The sequence below is a fragment of the Rana temporaria genome, chromosome 5 (genome assembly GCF_905171775.1).
Source record: "Rana temporaria chromosome 5, aRanTem1.1, whole genome shotgun sequence".
Lineage (NCBI taxonomy): Eukaryota > Metazoa > Chordata > Amphibia > Anura > Ranidae > Rana > Rana temporaria.
Genome location: NC_053493.1, coordinates 89,554,717 through 89,578,722, shown reverse-complemented (window position 1 = coordinate 89,578,722; position 24,006 = coordinate 89,554,717). Strand labels below are relative to the sequence as shown.

At 43.1% G+C, this 24,006-nt stretch overlaps 1 protein-coding gene across 3 annotated transcripts in view; it reads left to right on the top strand.

The window, feature by feature from the left end:
* The window catches only part of HDAC9 (histone deacetylase 9), an 821,625-nt gene that overhangs the window by 84,390 nt on the left and 713,229 nt on the right, over positions 1-24,006 (top strand). For all 3 annotated transcript variants that reach the window (XM_040352828.1, XM_040352826.1, XM_040352829.1), the window contains exon 2: positions 3,815-3,926. In XM_040352828.1, coding sequence (XP_040208762.1) covers positions 3,815-3,926 — 112 coding nt within the window. The remainder of the gene's footprint in view (positions 1-3,814; positions 3,927-24,006) is intronic.

Here is a 24,006-nt window from a genome sequence, read left to right as displayed (position 1 = left end):
ATTTTTTTTGTTTACAAATGGTTTATTGAAAAATACGTCTCAATAGAGTTTAATTGAACATAGGTAAGAAGTACAAATAAATATATGGGAGCAGTAAATATCAGCAAAAAAGCAAAGTTATGCATTGTAGTTATTTAACAGGTAGGAAAAAAAAGTCATGGGCTGTATAATAGAATCATTGATAACGTAATATGGAGATGCAAGATCCCAGTTGATTTGTTTAATGGCAAGAAAGGACAACAGTATCCTATTTAGTTCAATGATTCAACAAAGATAGGTCCCAAGGTTTCCACTTGCGATCGTACGTGTCCATAGTATCGAATAGTGTGTGTTGAATGCGTTCGCCTAGTTTGATGACCAGCATACGATCCACAATTTGAGACCACGGCACAGTAGGGGAACACCAGTGTATACATTAGTGTTGCTCACGAATATTCGCATTGCGAATATTCGGCTCGAATATGGCATATTCGAGAAATCGCGCTATATTTCGAATTTCGCGGTGAATATTCGCAATTCCGAATATTCGCATTTTTTCAATTTGATTTTTAAAACAGATCACATCCTATCGACGTCTAAAAGCATTGCTGGTATGATTAGAGACCCTGGGCCGAGTAGCTAAGCTGAGGCGATCCTTTTATGTTGCCGAATATATAAAAAAAAACATTGCGATTTTTCGCTATTGCGAATGCGAAAATGATTGCGAATTTTCGATAACTGTGGTAGGAGAACTCTGATTGTCTCTGATGCAAAAGGGGGGGGGCTTTGTGTATGTTTCTGTTATGAATATTTGTATGTTTGATATTATTTTTTTTTGTAAGAAGGAAAAAATTGCGCATACCTTAAAAAAAGGGGAGAATACAGCAGCAACTCAAAAATGTTATACAACATAATTTAATACAAGACAGAAAATGGAGTCGCTCTACAAGAATAAAAAATATGTCTAGTGACAAGACATGTGGGCAAATTTTAAAATAAGCAAGCGCAAATAACTTGTGAAATACACAGTGAAACAAATATATAAAGAAATATAGTCCCAATAATAGAAAAATAATCTTTCATAAAAATGTCTTTGATATGTGAAGTGAAAAAAAGTCCAAAGCATGCAGCATGAACGTGTTCAATCTTCAAGGTGTTTGATTGACAAACGGCTGTGACAGATGGATAGAGTAAAGAATCACCACCAATGCAAAACACTTTTTATTTTCTATTGTAAAATATCACGAATATTCTGAGCCAATCAGAGTGCTCCTTCTGCATTTGCCGAATATTCGCAATTATTTTGTATTGTAAAATATCAAGAATATTCTGAGCCAATCAGAGTGCTCCTTCTGCATTTGCCGAATATTCGCAATTATTTTGTATTGTAAAATATCAAGAATATTCTGAACCAATCAGAGTGCTCCTTCCGCATTTGCCGAATATTCGCAATTATTTTGTATTGTAAAATATCACGAATATTCTGAGCCAATCAGAGTGCTCCTACAGCATTTGTCGAAATTGCGCAATAAATATCGCATTCGCATGTTGCGATATTTCGATAAAATATCACGAATATTCTGAGCCAATCAGAGCGCTCCTCCAGCATTTCTCGAAATTGCGCAATAAATATCGCATTCGCATGTTGCGATATTTCGATAAAATATCACGAATATTCTGAGCCAATCAGAGTGCTCCTACCGCAGTTATCAAAAAATCGCAATTATTTTCGCATTCGCAATAGCGAAAAATCGCAATCATTTAATTTCGATAAAATATCACGAATATTCGAATTTAGCGAATATATCTCGAATATTCGAATATATATTCGAGATATATCGCGAAATCGAATATGGCATATTCTGCTCAACACTAGTATACATGTGTATTAGCCTGGTGTGGACTATAGTAATGTCAGGAATAGGGTAGAAAAGGAGACACATTGGTGTTAGTTGTATTCTTCTGCCAGTTATCTGTTCTGTTTTGTTTTTGGCTTGTTGCCATGTATTTTTGAGGTGTGTACAATCCCAGAAAGTGTGTATGAGGGAACCCTGAGCTGGGCATCCTCTAAAACATAAGGGAGAGGTTGTTGGGTAGAATGAATTGATTCTGTCAGGGGTGAGATAAAACCTGTATTGAAGTTTAATAGCAGATTCCCTGATGGAGGCTGTCTTGGTGCATTTACATAGGTTGTTAATCATGCTGTCCCATTGTTCTGTAGAGAAGGATTCGTCAAGATCTGATTCCCATTGTAACATTTGGCGTGTTTTGTCTGGTGTATTGTGTTCATTTAGGTTTTTATACAATCTGGATATTAGGCCCTTATCTCGAGGTGAAGTAATACAAATTTGTTCAAATATCGTGAAAGGGGTTTGGAGGGAGAGTGAAAAGTTTTTTGTAGAATAGTTTGATGTTATTGTAGTCGGAGAGTTCAGTATCTCTAAGGCCGCGTACACACGGTCGAACATGTCCGCTGAAACTGGTCCGCGGACCAGTTTCCGCGGACATATCCGACTGTGTGTACGGCCTAGCGGACAGGTTTCCAGCGGACAAAAGTTTCTTAGCAAGCTAAGAAACTTGTCCGCTGGAAACATGTCCGTCGGACATGTCCGATGGTTAGTACACCTAATCAGACATGTCCGCTGGTTATGACGTGTAACCAGCGTCCCGAAATCCCGCGCATGCGTCGAATTGATTAGACGCATGCGTGGAAGCATTGCACTTCCGTGTTTGAGAACGTCTCGTCTTCTACGTCACCGCGTTCTCTGTCCGCTGGGATTTTGGTCTGATGGTGTGTACACACATCAGACCAAAAGCTCCCAGGAGACATGTCCGATGAAAACGTTCTGCGGACCGTTTTCATCGGACATGTCTCCTCGTGTGTACGGGGCCTAAAGTTTATATTCTGTTTGCAAATCAGAGAATGTGCGAAATGTATTATTTTTTGTGAGTGATATTAGGTTAGATAGTTTGATGAGTTGCCAAACAGTATATTGATTAGAGTTAAGGTCGGGGGGGGGGGGTAAATAGAGGGTCTCCTAAGAAAGAGGCTAAGGGAGGGATCTCTGAAGAGATGTTATATTTATGCCTATGTCTGTGCCATAATAGTAGATATTGATGTACTACTTTATTGAGGTGGCCAATTCTTTGAGTGTTGATAGATTTGGACCATAAAAGGCCTTGGAGGTGGAACGATAGGACAGATTGTTCCTCAAATAATAGCCAAGGAATATGGAAGGTGCATACCACTGTGCGAGTTGTGTATATCTAGCTGAAAGATAATATAATTATAGGTTGGGTACACTCAACCCTCCCTTTGATTGAGGTCTCAACATCAGTGCATATCTAAATCTAGATTTTTTATTTTGCCATATGAACTTGTTTATATCTCTCTGTATAGAATCTAGGGTGTTTTTAGGTATCAAAAGAGGAAGTGCTCTAAAGAAGAAAAGTAGTTTTGGTAATATTACCATTTTTGAAACGATAATGATTTTATAGCAAGCTGTCCACTAGAGCAGTGTTTCTCAACTCCAGTCCTCAAGGCGCCCCAACAGGTCATGTTTTCAGGCTTTCATTATTTTGCACAGGTGATGTGATCAGTTTCACTGCCTTAGTAATTGCCACAGCTTTTTTATCTGAGGGAAATCCTGAAAACATGACCTGTTGGGGCGCCTTGAGGACTGGAGTTGAAAAACTGCACTAGAGATCCAAACAAAGCCAATAATAAACTGGGCTGCAGTAATAAAAAATGTAAACAAAAATGAAGAAAGAAGTATGATCATATAACAATAAAATAGCGAGGATCAAATTCTGACTTTCAGATCTACTTTTTCAGATCCTGCTTTTCAGTTACAAACCACTGAAATACATTCCTATCAGATCTGGGATCTCTATCAAACAGCTGGTCGGCATGTCTTCTCCAACCATGAGCACCACAACACAGTCAGGTCAGTCTGTTATTGCATGTGTATATTATTGTGTCACGTTTGGACATTTATTCATTATATATATTCATTATATAGCATATTTAATGTTGATAAAGACGCAGAATTTAACATACGCAGTATACACAGTACCGTATACTATGTGTTTGCTGTAATAATATGTCATTACTATGGAGAGTGAAAATAAAAGGAATAGTGAAGAATGGGCCATGTCCTTCTACATGATGAGATGCTGCACTGTGGTCTGCAGAGTCCTTGTGTATGACAGGCTGATATTACCAGGTAAGCATATGCTGCACACGCCAGGCATGTATTCCATGCTTATATGGCAGAATGATTCAGGAGAGACACATCAGACCCACGCGTGGATCTACAAAAAAATGTTTTAATTGTTTTTATTACATTTTACACATAAAACACTTAGGGGCAGATTCACGTACAGCCGCGCACAATTGTGCGGACGTAAAGTATCTGATTTACGTTACGCCTCTGCAACTTACACGGGCAAGTGCTGTATTCTCAAAGCACTTGCTCCGTAAGTTGCAGCGGCGTAGCGTAAATCACCCAGGGGAATTCAAATTTGGCGGGTAGGGGGCGTGTATCATTTAAATCAAGCGCATTCCGCGCCGAACGAACTGCGCATGCGCCGTCCGTAAAATATCCCAGGGTGCATTGCTCCAAATGACGTCGCAAGGATGTCATTGGTTTTGACGTGAACATAAATGACGTCCAGCCCCATTCACGGACGACTTACGCAAACAACGTAACTTTTTAAAATTTTGACGCGGGAACGACGGCCATACTTAACATTGTTGCGCCGCACTTATGCCACCATATAGCAGGGGCAACATTACGCCGGGAAAAGCCTAACGTAAACGTTGTAACTTTACTGCGTCAGCCGCGCGTACGTTCGGGAATTCGCGTATCTAGCTAATTTGCATACTCGACACGGAATTCGACAGAAGCGCCACCTACCGGGCAAATAAAAAATTGCAGTTTAGATCCGACGGAGTAAGAGACTTATATATATATATATATATATATATATATATATATATATATGCGTAACTGATTCTAAGAATCAGTCACATAGATACGACGGGTCAGATTAGGACTTACGACGGCGTACATGGCGCTGCGCCGTCGTAAGTCCTTTTGAGAATCTGGGCCTTACATTCTTTGCAAAACAATTTGCAACTCATACATAAAAATACAGAACTTTCTCAGAATTCACTAAAATACATACATAGAAAAATACAATAATACATGTAGGTACATAAATGGATCCATCCTCTAACTAACACTTAAAAAAAAAAATAGATCTATCGTGGATCTACTAATGATGATTGATGATAGGACTAATTTTTGCCAAAGTTTTTCCTTAACCCATAATTTTCCATGTAACATAATATTTTAAGTTAATTATTTGTATTATATTTATGCTCTGTAATCAGTTGTGGGCACTGGATTTGATATATACGCCCCACATAAGTCGTTATAGCATACAGGGCATGTGTGGTACTCCTTGTCATTCAGTTCCACTGCCATTCCCCTTTGCATTTGCTTGTCTAAATCATAGTCCAGGGTTGCTTACAGTAGCTGTAGACAATTCTGCTGTAAAAAACAAATGCTTATATACGTTGTGACTTTTGCATCTACTTAGTTTCATTCATCTGCATATCAAAGAGATGAACTTCAATCTGCAGATGATTAGTTAAAGCAACCTTACAAGTATTTTTTTTTTTTAAATAAATCAAAATTTGTTCATATTTATCCTTAGTTAAGCCTTAGTTTGCCCTAATTAGTTTCTTCTTTCCTTCTCCTCCATAATATTAAATAATAATAATATAATAATAATAATAATAATAATAATAATAATAATAATAATAATATAATAATAATAATAATAATAATAATAATTATAATAATAATAATAATAATAATAATAATAATAACAACTATAATATTACAAATTTAAAATAAATCAAAATGTGTTCATATTTATCCTTAGTTAAGCCTTAGTTTGCCCTAATTAGTTTCTTCTTTCCTTCTCCTCCATAATATTAAATAATAATATAATAATAATAATAATAATAATAATAATAATAATAATAATAATAATAATAATATTACAAATTTAAAATAAATCAAAATGTGTTCATATTTATTCTTAGTTAATCCTTAGTTTGCCCTAATTCGTTTCTTCTTTCCTTCTCCTCCATAATATTTTCCTGACTGTTTTTTTAGTACTATTTTCATAATCATTAATATTTAATCTTTCTTTGTTCATTTTTTTTTTTAGCGCTGCATTAAAAAACAAAAACAAAAAAAACTCTACCTAGGCAGTTTTACAAGAAAAAAGGTCCCCATTGGAAGATTTCTTCTATTCTAATGACAACAAATTTTTGCTTAGTTTCTATTCTGATGACGCTGGTGACCAGGACATATAAATGGGATGTCTCTCCAGCAGGGCTTTTTTTCAGGGGGAACTTGGGGGAACTCAGTTCCACCACCTCTGGCTCAGACCCTTTGGTGCCCGCTCACCACAATCACTTGTAAACGCAGAAGTCTGGTTTCTGTGTTTACAAGTGACAGCTCTGCACTCTGTGTGTAACCACTTGAACTCTGCATTCTGTATGTAATGCAATCCTGGTATTTTTTTTTTTTTTTCTCAAAAAGAATGTTTATTGACACATATGACAACAATCACAGGTACAGGGTCTTTGTACTAAACTAAGTCAGTTATTCCAGAAAATGTTTGGCATTGCATAGAACAATCCCCCCCCCAAACAAAAAAAAAAAAAAAAAAAAGGGAGAAGGGGAGACCAGCATTATAAAACAACACATATAGATTCCCTCCGCACTCCATACAATTGGCATTATTACAGACGTCACCCACCAGACCCTAACTGAGCCCCATCCTCCACTCCGGCACCATGCTTTCGCCACCCGCCTCAGCATCTAAACCAATAGTCTCTCCAGGACCAATTCAAGAGGTGCCAGCCCAGGGGTATCTAGCCATGGAGCCCACAGGAGGTCAAACTTCCCCCGTCGGCCCCTGTGCTGGTAAATATACTTTTCCAGGCGTAACGTGACGCCCATCTGTGCTATCCATTCATTAATCTTGGGAGGCTCAACCGCCTTCCAATGATGAAGAATGAGTTTACGGGCCTGGAAAAGGGCCCTGCCCATAGCCTGCTTAGGATTGTCCTCCACCGGTATATCGTCCAGGATCCCCAGGATACAGACCTTCGGGTCCCGGGGGACCGTGGCCGAAAACACAGCGGAAAGAGTACTAAGAACCCCACTCCAGTACAGGTGTAACTTGGGACACCTCCACATTAAATGAATGAGGTCCCCACGGTCTCGTGCACATCTGGAACAGATATCATCTTCCCCCAGACCCATTCTAAACAATCTTGCAGGCGTGTAATGTACCCTCATCAAGATATACAATTGTGATAGACGCTGTGCAGCATTAAGTGAGCACCCCTGAACTGCCTGTAATGCTCCCTCCCATTGATCCTCCTCGAAGATACCAACGTCCCTCTCCCAAGAAGACAGCACCTTTGCGGGAAACCCCGGCAGAAACGAGGATAGCAACATGGAGTATGAATCTGAGATAAAGCCCCTAAAACATTTCACTCCCGACATGTATTGGAAGATTGGGGCGGAGGAGAGGGTCCAGGGGTTATCTCCCGCTTGGGCCCTAACGGCATGCCTGAGCTGTAAATAACAGAAGTGCATGGACTGAGGGAGTCCAAATCTCTCCTGCAATTCCGCAAAGGAGCGTAGCATACCGCCCGAAAAAATGTGGACCAAATGTGTCACCCCTGTCCTTCTCCACCTTTCCTCACAGGTCAGCTGAGCCAATTCCTTATAATACTGATTTTTCCATATGGGGCTGTGCCTTGTAAAACCCTCAACATCCTGTAGCTGTCGTGCCTTGTTCCAAATTTTTTGGATCAAAGCATATGTGGGAAAGCGTTTATTAGATTTGGCAAATTGTAATGCTTCTAGGCCCATAATTACTGTATCCGCGCCTGTGGTGTGCCTCAATAAATCATTTACAGGATCCCTTCCGCGACCTCCCGACACCCACCGGGCAATGTGCTGTAATTGGGCTGCCAGATAGTAAAGCCACGGATTAGGGAGGGCGAGCCCTCCCAGTTCCTTGGGCTTCTGTAACTGTTCTAGTTTGATTCTAGGGGACTTGTTAAGCCAGAGAAAGGCCCTGAATAGGGAATTTATTATTCTAAAGTACTTCAGGGGGATTACCATCGGGGTATTATGAAGGATATACAGGAGCTGTGGCATAAAAATCATTTTTATAAGATTTACCCTACCTACTAGGGACATTTTCAGTTTTGACCATATTTTCGCCTTGTCTCTAATCCGGTTCAGTAGGGGGGAAAGGTTCAAATTAATATAATCACGCGGTTGTGGTGTGACCCAAACGCCCAGGTACTTAAATTTCACTGATACAGGGATATTCTGCAGCTCGGGTCCCTCTGGCGTTGTGGAGTCTAGCCTCATAATTGCTGACTTGGTCCAATTAATTTTCAGTCCAGAATATGACCCGAACCTTTGAATCACTGACATGGCCTCCCCTAGGGAGCCCGTCGTGTCCCCGAGCAGCAGCATAGTGTCATCCGCATAAAGCATAATTTTTTCGTGTATTTGTCCATATTGGAAGCCGGATATTAAGGGGTTGGAGCGCACCATCTCAGCCATAGGTTCTATGGCGATGGCAAACAACAGAGGAGACAGGGGGCACCCCTGTCGGGTTCCTCTGTGCAACGGGAATGGGGAAGATACTCTGCCCGCCTCTCTAATGACCGCCGATGGGGAGTTATACAAAAGTTGAACCCAGGATTGAAATATCGGCCCAAATCCAAATTTTGACAGCGTCGCCCATAGGTACTGCCACTCGATGCTGTCAAATGCTTTGTGTGCATCAAGCGACAGCAGTGCCCTATCCCCAAGATTGTCCGCCGGTGACTGCATGTTGAGGAAAAGCCTCCGGAGATTGATGGCTGTGGACCTTTCCGGTATAAAACCAGATTGATCCGGATGGATAATGGACGCTATGACCTTATTAAGTCTCACAGCTAATACCTTGGCTAGAATTTTAATATCGGTCTGGAGGAGCGATATCGGCCTGTAGGAGCCCGGGTCTAGTGGGTCCTTTCCTGGTTTAAGTAGTAGGACTATGCTCGCCTGTCTCATAGAGTCAGGGAGTCGCTGCGAAACCCTGGCTGAATTCAGTGTCTGGAGCAACCTGGGTAGGATTACCTCGCCATACTGCTTGTAGACTTCAATGGGAATGCCATCGTCCCCAGGTGCCTTGGAATTGGGGAAAGAGTCAGTGGCAGCAACCATCTCCTCCATAGTAATGGGAGCCTCCAGAGTCTCCGCCTGGGACTCCGTCAAAGACGGTAGCTCTATCCCCTGCAGAAAATCCCGAACCTCCTCCACTGTGTGTGCCTGCCTCGTGCCATAGAGCTCTGAATAGAAATCCACTAGCTCGCCCATGACCAGATCTGGGGTATTCACCACCCTCCCCACTTTGTTGCGCATGGCCCCAATGGATGGGGACGACTCCTGTGAGTGCACTATTTTGGCCAATAGTTTGCCCGTCTGCTCCCCCTCCTCATAAAAAGCTAATTTGTTAAAGAACCTTTTCTTGTCTGCGGTAGAAGCCTCAATTCTGCTAAGCGCATCTTGAGCTGCTATCCACGCCTCCCGAGCACCCTCCCCTGAGTTGGCGATGTATTCTGCCTCTAAGCGTTTAACCATGCGTGCAGCCTGCTCTCTAAGTGCATTTGTATTATGCTTAACCGCGTTAACCTCGGATATAAATATCCCTCTCAGGAAGGCCTTAAAAGCATCCCATGTGACCCCCGGGTCGGGGCCGTCTACATGAGCTTGCCAGTAGGTTGTTATTTCACGGCCAATTTTTGTGTGGGATGGAAAGAGATTCAGCCAGAAGGCGTTTAGTTTCCACGGTGCCCTTGGTAGGTGTGGCTCTGGCCTGACCCTCAAATAAAGCAAAAGGGGGGAATGGTCCGAGATACTTCTAGGAAGGTATTGCACTTTCTCGATGTACTGGGACGCATCCTGGGAGCATAAGCATAAATCGATCCTTGAAAGTGACATGTGGGTTTTAGAAAAGCAAGAGAACTGCCTCTCCAAGGGGTTCCTATTTCTCCAGGGATCCGTCCACCCTACCTCTTCCATGAACTTAGCCAAAGCGGGCCTAGCCCTCACTTGTCCGCCCAGGGGGGGAGGGTGCCTATCCAGAACCGGGTCAATTATCCCATTAAAATCCCCCACCAGAACAAGTGGTATCCCCGGGTGACTGAGCTGAAATGCCAGAAGAATGCGCATTATCGTGGGGTTAAATGGGGGCGGGACGTACACCGCCGCTAATATTAGGGTCAATTGGTGCAGTCTACAGAACAGAAACACAAACCTGCCCTCCTGATCTACCCTGGAGTCAAGCATTTGGAAATCTAGCGCTCTATGAATCATCACGCTCACCCCCCTGGAGTAGGATGTGTGGGTAGAATGATATGTCCATCCCGCCCACGCAAATCCCATCCATGACACTGTCTCTGGGGTCAGGTGGGTCTCCTGGAGAACACACACCGCCGGGAGGTGCTTTCTAAGTGCAGTGGATACCATGGTGCGCTTGAGTGGTTCACTCAAACCCCTGACATTCCACGAGACCAACGGAATACCTGCCATCACGGAACCTCTGGGGAGCAAAGGCCCCCCTGCCATAGGTTGGATAAGGGTGCCCACCTGCCGAACTCGGCCTGTGATGGACCCCCGCATCCATCATACCAACACACATATTCGTCACATATTATTGTACATAGCCCCAGTGCCCCAGCAGAGATCCGTCTCCCCATCCCTTCAGTCCAGCACGCTACAGTAAAAATCACACACATCGCAGCAAAAATTGTGGAAACAGTCAGCATATCCCATTGTAAAAAGTAGCATGGGGAGATAAAGAAAAAAAACATTACAAAAGGGTTCCGTGTAGCGTGATACAGTACCGGTAGGTGAGGCTGGCGGCATCCAGCATCAGTATCAGGACCAAGTATCAGGGACCCAGTCTCAAAGTAAGGAGGAAAATTCGTAGGTGTTGCCTGGTGACATCTAATTAGGGATTCTCTGGAATGCGGAAGCAAAAAAAACAAAAACAAGTAGAAATAAAACTCAAACCTGAAAAACTTCTGGGTGTAAACAAGAACCCATTTAGGCCTTCGATGCAACAGGCATTCAACCGTCCAGGCCCTATACCTCTCTGGGTACTTCAGCTGCAAGTCTGGTCGCATGAGAAATACACAAGCTCAACACCTGTGTGAATAGAAATATTGTTCTCCCGGTCGCATGACCTTGTATCTGAATAAACATGGCTTCTAGGAGCAAAAAATCGAGAAAAAAAAAAGAAAATTTGAAAAAAAGGAAATGTGAGAAAAAACAAAATAAAAAGGATGAGAAGATTACCCCCCACTGGGGAAAGAAACCAGATTAGTAACGAAGGCAAGCTATCTGTTCCCCTGTAAACATCTTGGGACTCATCGTGTTCGGGACTCAATCCGCTTCTGCCGCTGGGCCATCCGCTTGTCTCACCAGGTGTTCATTGGCATCCAGCCATCCCGAGGCCTCCGCCGCCGACTCAAAGAACTGTGCTCTGCCTCCAGCAATAATTCTGAGTTTAGCAGGATACAACATGGCATATTTGGCACGCAGTCGGTATAGCCTTTTCTTCACCTCCCCAAACTTGGCCCTGCGCCTCTGTACTTCCGCCGAAAAGTCGGGGTAAAAAGAGACTCTAGCCCCGTTAAATTGTATGTTGCGCTTTTCTCTGGCAAGGCGCAGGATTATTTCCTTATCTTTGTAGTTGAGGAGTTTAGCCAGCATAGTGCGGGGCGGGCTGCCCGGGGGTAAGGGCCTAGGTGGAACCCTGTGCGCCCTCTCGACTGAGAAGAATGGCGTAAAAGCCTCTTCGCCGAATACCTCTTTCAGCCAATGTTCCACAAATGCGGTGGGGTCCCTGCCCTCCGTCTTTTCCGGCAGTCCCACTATACGAATGTTACTTCTCCTCAGGCGATTTTCGATATCTTCGTTCCTTATGTCATTGGCTGTCGCCATCCTGGCTGCTACTTGTAGTTCTCTAATCATGGGAGCCATCCTATCCTCCACTTCACTGACGCGGCCCTCCACCGCAGTGGTGCGCTCCCTAATTTTCTGGATGTCATGGCGTATCAGTCCCACCTCCTCCTTCAGGCCCCCAAAGTGTACCTGTAACGTTTGAACTGAGGCAGTGCACTTATTAACTGCCTTAAGGATCTCTGCCAGGGTGGGTTGCTCCACGTCCTCCCCCCCTTCTTCCTCAGACACCTCCAGGGGGAGCTGGGCTGAGGCCTGATGTGAGGCCTGCATGGAGGACACCCCTGCCTGCAGCGTTTGGAATATGGCCGGCGTGGCATCCATCTCCTCATCCGAGGGGCGATCCGCCACACTGTTCATTTTCTGCGCATAGTAGAGCATGTCTTTAGGGGGGGCTTCCCTCCCCTGTGCCTTGGGAGTCTTGGGCGGCTGCTTACCCTGCTCTTTCCTGTCTCCTCGAGCACGCTGCGGCGCGGCGGCGCCATTTTGGACATCCAGCATCTCGTCCCCCTTCAGCTGTTTTCGGGTCATCATGCCGGTACAGCTGTCGTACGTGGCACCGGATCGTTCCCGAGGTGAGTGGCTACCTTGCAGTATGTTCCGGGACCCGTTCTGGGGTGTAATTCGGCCGGGAGAAGGATCGTTTCCAGGATGCTGGTAGGGAGCTCTGTGAGGCACGTCTGCTCACATGCCGCTCTTGGCCACGCCCCCGCAATCCTGGTATTTAATGCCCCTTTAAGACCCTTCTACTGTTTGTGAAATCTGAACGGGGTCGTGGTTGAGTTCCTGCACCTATTTTCTGAGAAAAAAAGCTCTGCTCTCCAGGGACACAGACTGCAATAAGAAAACGTGACCTCATCTCATTCAAAATTAGAAAAAAAATGGCTCTAGATATGCATTGAGGCTGCGTTCACACTAGAGCACGGAGTGGCTCGCAGCAGGGGTCGGGTGCATCTGCATTCACCGGTTGCAGGTACGATTTCTGCCTAAATTTTTGGCTGAATTCAGACCTAAAACAGACCAAAAGACACACAGGACTCCTGTGCACTTCACACCGGAGCTGCTCCGGAGGTGTGTGAATCGGCTTCATAGAGAGCCGGTCACAATCTCCTGCTATTGTGAATTTTATGTGGGAAAACCAGCTACCAATTTGCAAAAGTGTAAACCCAGCCTAAAACAAATCTGTGCTTTACCCAAATGAGTTTTCTTTAATCCCTAGCATCATAAATTTAGCTTTTGTTTGCTCTTTGTGCTGGGCTCTAAAGGGGGTACCCAGGTGTTATCATCTGGCCAAGTGGAAGTAGGCCTGAGTCATATGTTCACTTATGTTCCTAAAAAGTTTATTCATTATATATAGGACATTCCAACAATACAGTGTCCAGATTAAATTTAGAATATGCAAAACATTCTACCAATGCAGTGTCAGACCAAATGTTTATTTTGTACTTTTTCACAGCGATGGGTTGTTCCTTACTGAACACCAGCTGATGAGTCTGCATCCTAAAATTGGCATAGTCTAGGTGGAAGGCCTCGCTGAGACTTTTGAGACAAATGTGTGTACTTCAATCTTCAATCTTCAAACGGCGGCGTAGTGTATCTCTCGCGGCGTAACGGCGCCTAATTCAAATCGGTGAGTAGGGGGGCGTGTTTCATTTAAATGAAACGCGTCCCCGCGCCGAACGAACTGCGCATGCGCCGTCCCTAAATTTCCCGCGGTGCATTGCGCTAAATGACGTCGCAAGGACGTCATTGGTTTTGATGTGGACGTAAATTACGACAAACCACTTACGCAAACAAAAAAAAAATTCAAATTAAACGCGGGAACGACGGCCATACTTAACATAGCAGGTTTAACTATACGCCACGAAACAGCAGCTTTAACCATACGCCGGAAAAAGCCGACTAGAGACGACGTAAAAGAATGCGCCGGCCGCTCGTATGTTCGTGGATCGTCGGAAAGAGCCAATTTGCATACTCGACACGGATTACGACGGGAACGCCACCCAGCGGAACGCCGAAGAATTGCATCTTAGATCTGAAGGCGTACGAAGATGTACGCCTGTCGGATCTAACCCAGATGCCGTTGTATCTTGTTTTGCTGCATTTACATGGCGCGTTTAGAAGCGTTTCTAAAAAAAAATTGTTTTTATAAATGGCCAAAAATGAAAAACGTTTATATACGCAAACGCGGCTAAACGCAGGTACCGCGTTTAGCCGCGTTTGGCCTCTAAAACGTGGAACTCTCCGGGCGTCTAAACTGTTAAAAGCAACTGCTTAAAAATGACTGTAAACAAGACAGTGTACATGGTCACATAGGATAACATTAAATGTGTTCAGGGGCAGTTAAAAAAAGCATCCAACCTCTAGGTTCCCCCACCTCAATGCCTGGACAGTCCTAAGCACTAACAGTTCAAGGGTTAATGCTGGCATACAAGCCATAACTAAGGAAAAAAAATCTTAAAGCTAAACCCTGTGTAGATATAAAAAAATAAATGTAGTTCTGAGATAATTTAAATAAGAATACATTTATTTTTAAATGCAAGTAATGTAAGCACCTGAATTTGGCCTGGTATGAGCTTCTTGTAGTCCCTGTACAGCAGGGCTGGAGGAAGAAGACTCACATATTGCCAATCGGTTCATGTGCTGACAAGAAGCATACTGATAGGAAGAGAAAGCAGAGTGAGAGGGAGGGGATCTTCAGTTGTTATTAAATTGGGGGTACTAATGTGCAAACCAACATTTATAAAAAGACTAATAAGTAGCTGCCAACATAAATGGTGTTCCCACACTAAAGATATATAAAAAAATTAGAGTAATGTGGCGCTTAGTAGATGATCTAATACAAAATACTGTACTTCATAAAATAAATAAAAATATAAAACATCACATGTGTATATGCCTCATATAAGAAATTAAGTGCATACAGTACAAAAACCTGTGCAATCTTCACAAAAATGTGCAAATACCAGTAACACAAATACTACTTCCAGGGATTTTGTGCAGAAAGAAGTCCCATTCAAAAGTGCAAGTTACTCCAAAATATATATTGACATATAAACGTGTCCAATTGAGCAAAAAAGTTAATCAAATAAAGTGCAAGTGTCGAAAGTCCAATACATTTCCACCATCCAATGTGCGTTAATGGTTTGCCCCAGCCTCTCACCTCATACGGGTCAAAAACAAGCCTCTCTGTAGATAGAGTACTGGTTCCACAGCAATTAATTGGTTTCCAGGACATCCATGATAAGAAAAACACCCACAGAAGAATCAATCTCCCAACTCATTCATAGAGATCGCATGTAATAAAAGAAAGGGGGAGGGCTCCATGGTGTAGTATTGATACCCTTTGATAAAGTCATGTGATCAGTGACGCAACACATTAGGAAAGACCCAGGTGTTGTCGCTTTCGGCCCCGGCCGAGACCGGAAGTCACCTTGTTTGCCACACTGTATGTGTTACTCTGAACTGTGAGTTATTACGTTTTTATCATTACATTTTTCTGGAAATACTACACTATGGAGCCCTTCCCCTTCTTTTATTACATGTGATTTTTATGAATGAGTTGGGAGATTGATTCTTCTGTGGGCTGTTTTTGACCCGTATGAGGTGAGAGGCTGGGGCAAACCATTAGCGCACATCGGATGCTGGAAATTTATTGGACTTTCGGCACTTGCACTTTTTTGCATAATTGGACACGTTTATATGTCAATATATATTTTGGCGTAACATGCACTTTTGAATGGGACTTCTTTCTGCACAAAATCCCTCGAAGTAGTATTTATGTCACTGTTATTTGCACATTTTTGTGAAGATTGCAGTTTTTTGTACTGTATGCACTTCATTTCTTATATGAGGTATATACACATGTGACGTTTTATATATATATATTTTTTTTTTAGAAATAAAATTTATAAAAAAATTATAAACAGTAGTTTGTATTTGATCATCTAGTATGTGCCACATTCTATACTTTTCATTTGTTATTGCAAACTATGGGTGATTTAGTTTCTTATACTTATACATGGAGGGGCAGATCCACAAAGATCTGCACCGGCGCAGCGTATCTAAGATACGCTACGCCGCCGTAACTTACTTGACTTTGTTTGAAATCCACAACGAATTTGCGCCGTAAGTTACGGCGGCGTAGTGTATCTCTCGGGGCGTAAGGGCGCGGAATTCTAATGAAGCGGGTAGGTGGCGTGTTTCATTTAAATGAAACGCGTCCCCACGCCGAATGAACTGCGCATGCGCCGTCCCTAAAATTTCCCGACGTGCATTGCGCTAAATGACGTCGCAAGGACGTCATTGTTTTTGACGTGAACGTAAATGGCGTCCAGCCCCATTCACGGACGACTTACGCAAACGACGTAAATTTTTCAAAATTAGACGCAGGAACAACGGCCATACTTAACATTGAGTACGCCACCAGATAGCAGCTTTAACTATACGCCGGAAAAAGCCGCGAAGAATGCGACGGCCGCTCGTACGTTCGTGGATCGTTGGAAATAGCAAATTTGCATACTCAACGCGGATTACGACGTGGACGCCACCCAGCGGCCGCCAGAAAATTGCATCTTAGATCCGACGGCGTACTAAGGCGTACGCCTGTCGGATCTAACACAGATGCCGTCGTATCTTGTTTGGTGGATACCAAAACAAAGATACGACGCGCAAAATTTGAAATTACGCAGCGTATCAACAGATACGCCGGCGTAATTTCTTTGAGGATCTGCCCCGGAGGTTTATACATCCAGGTACCAGTAGGCCTAGTTAGATTCTTTGAAGATGGCCAATTGAGCCACAAATACTTAGGGGCTCCGATATGCATACAGTGCCAACCTCCCATGGTCATGTCCACCTGCTGGCCTTACTATTGACCTATGGGCTGCTAGTAGTGGGACTCTGGAGGTACAGATCAGAAACCTGATTACATAACAGAGCGCCCCAGCATTCAGAACATGGGAAGTGCTGTCCAAAGACTAACCCCTGGAGATGCCTTCCCTATACAGTAAGCAGTGAGTTCATAGCTTCAGGATTGTTTTGAAATCTATACTTCTTCCTAGCATATTTCCCAAGACACCTGGAACTAGACTTTAAAATTGTTTGCAATAACTACATGGCCTAAATATTTTATACTCCGTTCTAAAAAAAATATATATATATTATGACAGCCTGCAAAGACACAGAACTGGAAGTCAAGTCAATGCATAGTTATACCAGTGAAGTAATAGATGCGGTGTGTCATTTCATTATTATTGAAGTTATTATGCGTAGGATCATAATTACGCTGTTCATTGTTCTGTAGCTGATACATCCTCCGTAATAAAATGACCTAACATTTTTTACCTAGAACCGTGGCGCAATGTGTTTTTTTTTTACAGTCTGAATGTTTCAACACTGCCTGTTGCAGAAAAGAAAAGTCTGCTGCCTTTCAGAAAAAAAAACAAAAAACCTTTTCAACTTTGAAATAGTACTGCACTTTTGTTATAGCAGCTTGACAGAGAACATTGTCTATAATAGGCTCTTCCAAAAGGAAAACTCCTGCTGTAGACTAGCTGACATATTCCCGCAGATACACGTATTATTTCAGGTTAAGAAATACATCGACTTCAATGGGGCTGAACTTTTATCCATCTTGTTCTTTGTTGCCCTGAAATTTGAAAAGGTGACACGTCTCTATTGTTCTTACAAATCCCTTAAGTGTCCCTTTTCTAAAATAGCACCATCTGGTTTAATCGCCACTAGGGCTTTTGGACCTACTATTTGAGACAGTATTTTTGTACCTGTATTCTCCAGCTGCACATACTCCAGAGCTTACTGTGTCATCAGAACTAAACTGCTGAAAATAGGCCTGTTTGCTACAAAACAGAAGGACCTCATCCCCCTGGATTGTTTGTCAAATGCAAAGATAACTCTTTGTTTTCTTAACAATGTTCATCAGTCACACAGGGCTGTTTTAAAGTGATTTTAAACCTCAGACATGAAATATGAACAAAGCATATCCCTCTATAGCAGGGGTGTCATTGCGGGCCACATCAGCAGAGTGGTTGCCCTCAAAGAGACTGTTGTATCTGGGGTGCACTACGTACAGAGTTCAGGGTTCAGGAGTGCATTTCATATAGAGTGCAGAGTTCAGGAGTACATTACGTACCGAGTGCAGAGTTCAGGGGTGCGCTATGTACAGAGTGAAAAGTTCAAGGTTGCATTACATACAGAGTGCAGAACTCAGGGGTGCCCTATACACAGAGTGCAGAGTTCAGAAACACACTATGCTATATACAGAGTGCAGAATTCAGGGGTGTCCTATGCACAGAGTGCAGAGTTCAGGAGAATGTTATATACAGAGTGCAGAATTCAGGGGCGCCCTATACACTGAGTAAAGTGTTTAGGAGCATGCTATATACAGAGTGCAGTTCCAGTAGTGTCACATGCACCGAGTGCAGAGTTAAGTGGTGCGCTACATACAGAGTGCAGGGTTTAGGGGTGCACTACGTACAGAGTGCAGGGTTCAGGAGTGCATTATGTACAGAGTGCAGAGTTCAGGGGTGTGCTATGTACAGAATGAAAAGTTCAAGGGTGCGTTACGTACAGAGTACAGAATTCAGGGGTGTCCTATGCACAGAGTGCAAAGTTCAGGAGTATGCTATATATAAGAGGTTAGGGATGCGCTATGAACAGAGTGAAAATTTCAAGGGTGCATTACATACACAGTGCAGAATTTAGGGGTGTCCTATTCAGAGAGTGCAAAGTTCAGGGGTGCACTGCATACAGAGTGCAGGGTTTAGGGGTGCACCACATACAGAGTGCAGTGTTGAGGAGTGTGTTATTTATAGAGTGCAGAGTGAACTACATACAGAGTGCAGAGTTCAGGGGTGTACTGTGTGCAGAGCTTAGGGATGTGCTATGCACAGTGCACACCCCCCACCCACAGCCCCCACATAACTTCAAGCCCCCACCCAAAGCTTCCTCACATCCCTACTCTCTCCTACCTGGCCTGGTTCTAGTACCTCCCTGTGTAGGCAGCTCCACCTCATCTTGCAGGAAGATCATTCTCTCTCTCTAGAGATCTGTCCCGCAGTGAGTGTGTGCAGGGATTTGTTAGATCCAAGAGCGGCTGAGAGCAAACCTGTACCTTGTAAACACAGAAGGCCTTTGTATTTACAAGGGACAGTGGGGTCAGAGGGCGAGAGCTGGAGGTGGTAGAATGGCCTACCGCCATGTTCCTGCTGCAAAACTGTGTGGGAGGGCACATGACAGGGCCTGGAGGGCCAGATTTGGCCCTTGTGTTTGACACATGTGCTCTATAGTGTGTACGTGTCTCAAATAAGAACACTTATGCCCTGTACAAACGATCAGTTCATCCAATGAAAACGGTCTGATGGATATCCGATGAAGCTGACTTTCATCAGTCGTGCCTACACACCATCAGTTAAAAAAACTATCGTGTCAGAACGCGGTGACGTAAAACACAACGACGTACTGAGAAAAATGAAGTTCAATGCTTCCAAGCATGCGTCGACTTGATTCTGAGCATGTCATGTTTGGATTTTTAACCGATGGACGTGCCCACAGACGATCGTTTTTTTTTTCTATCGGTTTTTTAACCATCAGATAATTTTAAAACAAGTTCCTATTTTTTTCACAGATGGATAAAAACCGATGGGGCCCACACACGATCGGTTCGTCTGATGAAAACGGTCCATCAGACCGTTTTCATCAGACGAACCGATCGTGTGTATGCGGCATTAGTGTGATTTCTGTCTGTTGCTTCATACCTCTGCTATCAGCTTGAGTCAGTTTTCCAAGCACTAAGAGAAAAAAGGTGACAGGGGAGGGACCCCCAACACACAGTTGTGATTGACAGTCTCAGCTCTGTTCCTGTAAAATGTGTGAAGGCGAGTGTCCCTTCCCTCCATTCAGCTCTCAGAGCTCTGCAGTGTGTAAGGGAGGGAATGGAAGGGAATGATGTAAGTTATGGCAGCCCCAACATCTCTAGTACATGGCATTTTCTTATTGGTGCTGCCCATTATACACTTGCTATATACACAGTACCATCTAGTGGCTGCATGATACATTCTTGTCTGTAGAAAGTAAAAAATAATTTACACAAGCTTCACCCTCTGAAGAGCAATCCACTGTGGAATGGTTTTCTGATGGCATTTAACATTACGGGCCTGTGAGGTCACACAGCCACAGTGGTGAGCAGGACTATACAGAGCTGGTTTTAACTGAATATCTTGTAAGTGTTTTTTAATTGGGGCATTTTAATAAATGTTGCAAACGGAGAGCACTACTTGTCCTCTATTTATTGTTGAATGAATGTGGAGGCATATCCTATCAGGAATACTGAGTAATAATGCTGGTGTGGAGGAAGGAGAAAAGCAGTGGGGCAGTATGAGAAATATTTCTTGCGATCCCCCTGGGAGGCTACTGACTGGAAAGTGGATACATAGTAGCTGGTCGGATGTGGAAGAGATGAGACCATAGCTGAAAGAAGGAAAATAATTGTTTTGAGTCTTTCTGACTCACGTATGAGGAGAGCAGCTATAACGGCTGGTGAAGGTGTGCACATTATCTGCTGAAGATACGATCTCCTCCTCCTGCCAAAAACAGTGCCTCAGGAAGGCAACCAATCCCAGTCCTGCTCTCCTCTGGTCTCCAGCAAAATGGCCACTATTCCTCATGTTGTGAGGACACTTCCTGGTTCCAGTAGGTATGGCTAAAAGTCCAGCCAGGGGTACACTTTAATAAATTATTAATTTCTTGAGTCTCTGGAAGTGAATTTCTAAAAATGTTGATAAAACAATCATATCATTGCTTAAAGGACTTAATTCTCTACACTTAGTCAAGCATAGCATGGATAAGGGTTAATGTTTAATTGTTTTTTGTTAGTTGCTGTTCTGTAATCAAAGAATTATTGGGGAGTGGCTTTCAAATAACTAGAACATTTAAATGCTACATGGCGGGTGGCCAGGGTTTATTTTATGTTTTGTTTTGTTTATGCTGTTTGAATGCTTGCACTTGTTTCCAGCAATATGGAAGAATAAACCATAACCCTTGTTTTTTCAACCACCCACAGCTGCCTCTCGGTATAATTCAGTGTGTAGTGAACCCACTCAGTGTGTACTGAACCCCTTACACATGGTGGAGTGCCGCGGGCAGTTAAAATAAACCTTGGCCACTTGGGCCGTCTACCTTCACACAGGAACCTACCTATGGAGTCTGGCACAGCCTACTGTTGGGCAGACACTGCTGGTCTTCCAGCAGAAAACAATAGTCTTTTTGATTTTCTTATCACACAGCAAAACTATCAACAACCACTTCACCTTCAGAAGTCTTCCTCAGCTCACTGCTCTCCTTAAAGTGGTTGTAAACCCTTATTTGTCACTTTTATCTACAGGTAAGCCTATAATACGGCTCACCTGTAGGTATCAAGAATATCTCCTAAACTTGTATGGTTTAGGAGATATTCCCCCCGCAATGCGCCGCTGATTGCAGCGGCGCATGTGCAGGGGGGATCCTCGGCTAAAGGACCGGCATCCGCCGGACCCTGCCGATTTTAAATCTCCCGCGCGCACGCGCGGGAGTGACGTCATCGCCGCTCCAGCCAATCACAGCGCTGGAGCGGCGATACCCGGAAGACACGCCGGAGCAAGATGTCATCTCGCTCGGCGTGAACCAAGTAAGTGTTCCTCACCTCGTTCCGAGGTAAGTATTTCATAATCAGCCAGTATGCGGTGCATACTGGCTGATTATGCCTTTTGCCTTGCAGGTTTAAAAAAAAAAAAAAAGTTTATGCGGTTTACAACCGCTTTAACTCAACAAGCCTCAGGATGCAGCATTCAGTAGTAATCCTCTGGACAACTTATAGAGGCCTTAATTTTTCCATTCTGAACAGCTGAAGCTATCCAACGTCCTTAAACCTTTCTGGCTACCTCTGCAGCCGACACCTGATAGTAATTGGTGAATTTTCTAAACAGGGCAGAAATGTATCTCCCGTCTGTGACAACACCCCCAGATTTACTTCAGAATCGTGATCTCTATTTTTTTATTCTCAGTTTATCCAGAATTGTGTAGCTCTAATACATAGCTTGTGTATGTATCATTTTGTTCTATTTAAAGTAATATATAGAAGGTAGGGCCCGAAAGTGACTCAAGCCCAGGGGCCCCCACCACCCTATCTCTCTGTACTCCCAGTCAGTCCTCTCCCCCTACAGCTAGAAACACCTCCCAGGGAACACATTTAACCCCTTGATCACCAATAGTGTTAACTCCTTCCCTGCCAGTGTCATTTATACAGTAATCAGTGGATTTTTATAGCACTGATTGCGGTATAAATGTCACTGGTCTCAAAAAAGTGTCAAAAGTGTCCGATTTGTTCTGCCGCAATGTCACAGTCCCACTAAGAATCACTGATCACCACCAGCACTAGTAAAAATATAATTAATCATAAAAATGCCATAAATCTATCCCCTATTTTGTAGATGCTATAACTTTTGCACAAACAAATCAATATACGCCAGAATATGTACATATTGGCCTAAACCGATGAAGACATTTTTTATTTATTTTTTGGGCTATTTATTATAGCAAACAGTAAAAAAAACAATTCACTTTTCGCGTTAAAAATAAAAACCTCAGATGTGATTAAATACCACCAAAGCGACCCACTCCTGCTGTGATTATACACAGTGGGAGCCAATCACCCATTGTCTGCCGGGACCTGCCAATCGTTCCCGAGGCAGACAGATCAAGGCAAATCGCCATTCTGTGACAGGAGAAGACAGAGACCTTGTGTTTCTGCTAAGCAGGAACACAGATCTCTGCCTTCTTACAGTACAAGCACCCCTCGCACAATTAGAAAGCACCCTTAAGGGACACATTTAGTACTTTGATTGCCCTTGATGTTAACCCCTTCCCTGCTAGTGTCATTAGTACAATGACAGTGCATATTTTTTAGCACTGACCACTGTATTAATGTCACTGGTCCCCAAAAAAGTGTCAAAACTGTCACTTAGTGTTCGATTGGTCCTCCGCAATGTCGTAGTCCTGCTATAAGCCCCTGTTTGCCGCCATTACTAGTAAAAAAAAATCAATAACAATTCTATAAAAATATCCCATAGTTTGTAGATTCTATAACTTTAGCACAAACCAATCAATATATATATACGCTTATTGGATTTTTTCCCCAAAAATATGTAGCAGAATACATATTGGCTTAAACTGATGAAGACATTTTTTTATTGAGTATGTTTTATGGCAGAATGTAAAAAATATATATATATTTTTTAAATTGTCGGTCTTTTTTATTTATAGCGCAAAAAATAAAAACTGCAGAGAGGATCAAATACCACCAAAGGAAAGCTCTATTTGTGGGGAAAAAAGGACATAACGTTTATTTGGGTACAGCCTTCGCACGGCCGTGTAATTGTCAGTTAACGCAGTGCCGTATAGCAAAGAATGGCCAGGTCATGAAGGGGGTAATACCTTCCAGGGCTGAATTGTTTAATCTGGTGCTGTGCCTGCAGTACTATTTCCCACCACTAGACATCTTCAGTATTATGGGTTGAATAACCGCAGCATCATTCAACCCAAGACAAAGCCGTAGCACAGTGACTAGTCCATCTCTCTGTCCCTGTACATTCTGAATATATCAGCATGCTCTTTCTCAGCACATTAGATCCTTGTACTGTCTCTCCCTCTCTTATCCTGGGCTCCACTGTACATCCAGGTACCTAAACTGCTTGCATTGAAAAATATAGATATAAAATAATTAGGGCTGTGCAAATTAACTTTTAATTAATCGATTAATCTTAAATTTTTTTGATCGATTAAAATTCTTTTGATTGGTACTCACCTCTCCGCCGGCTTCTGGGCCTTCAGGGAGTTCCGTCGGAGA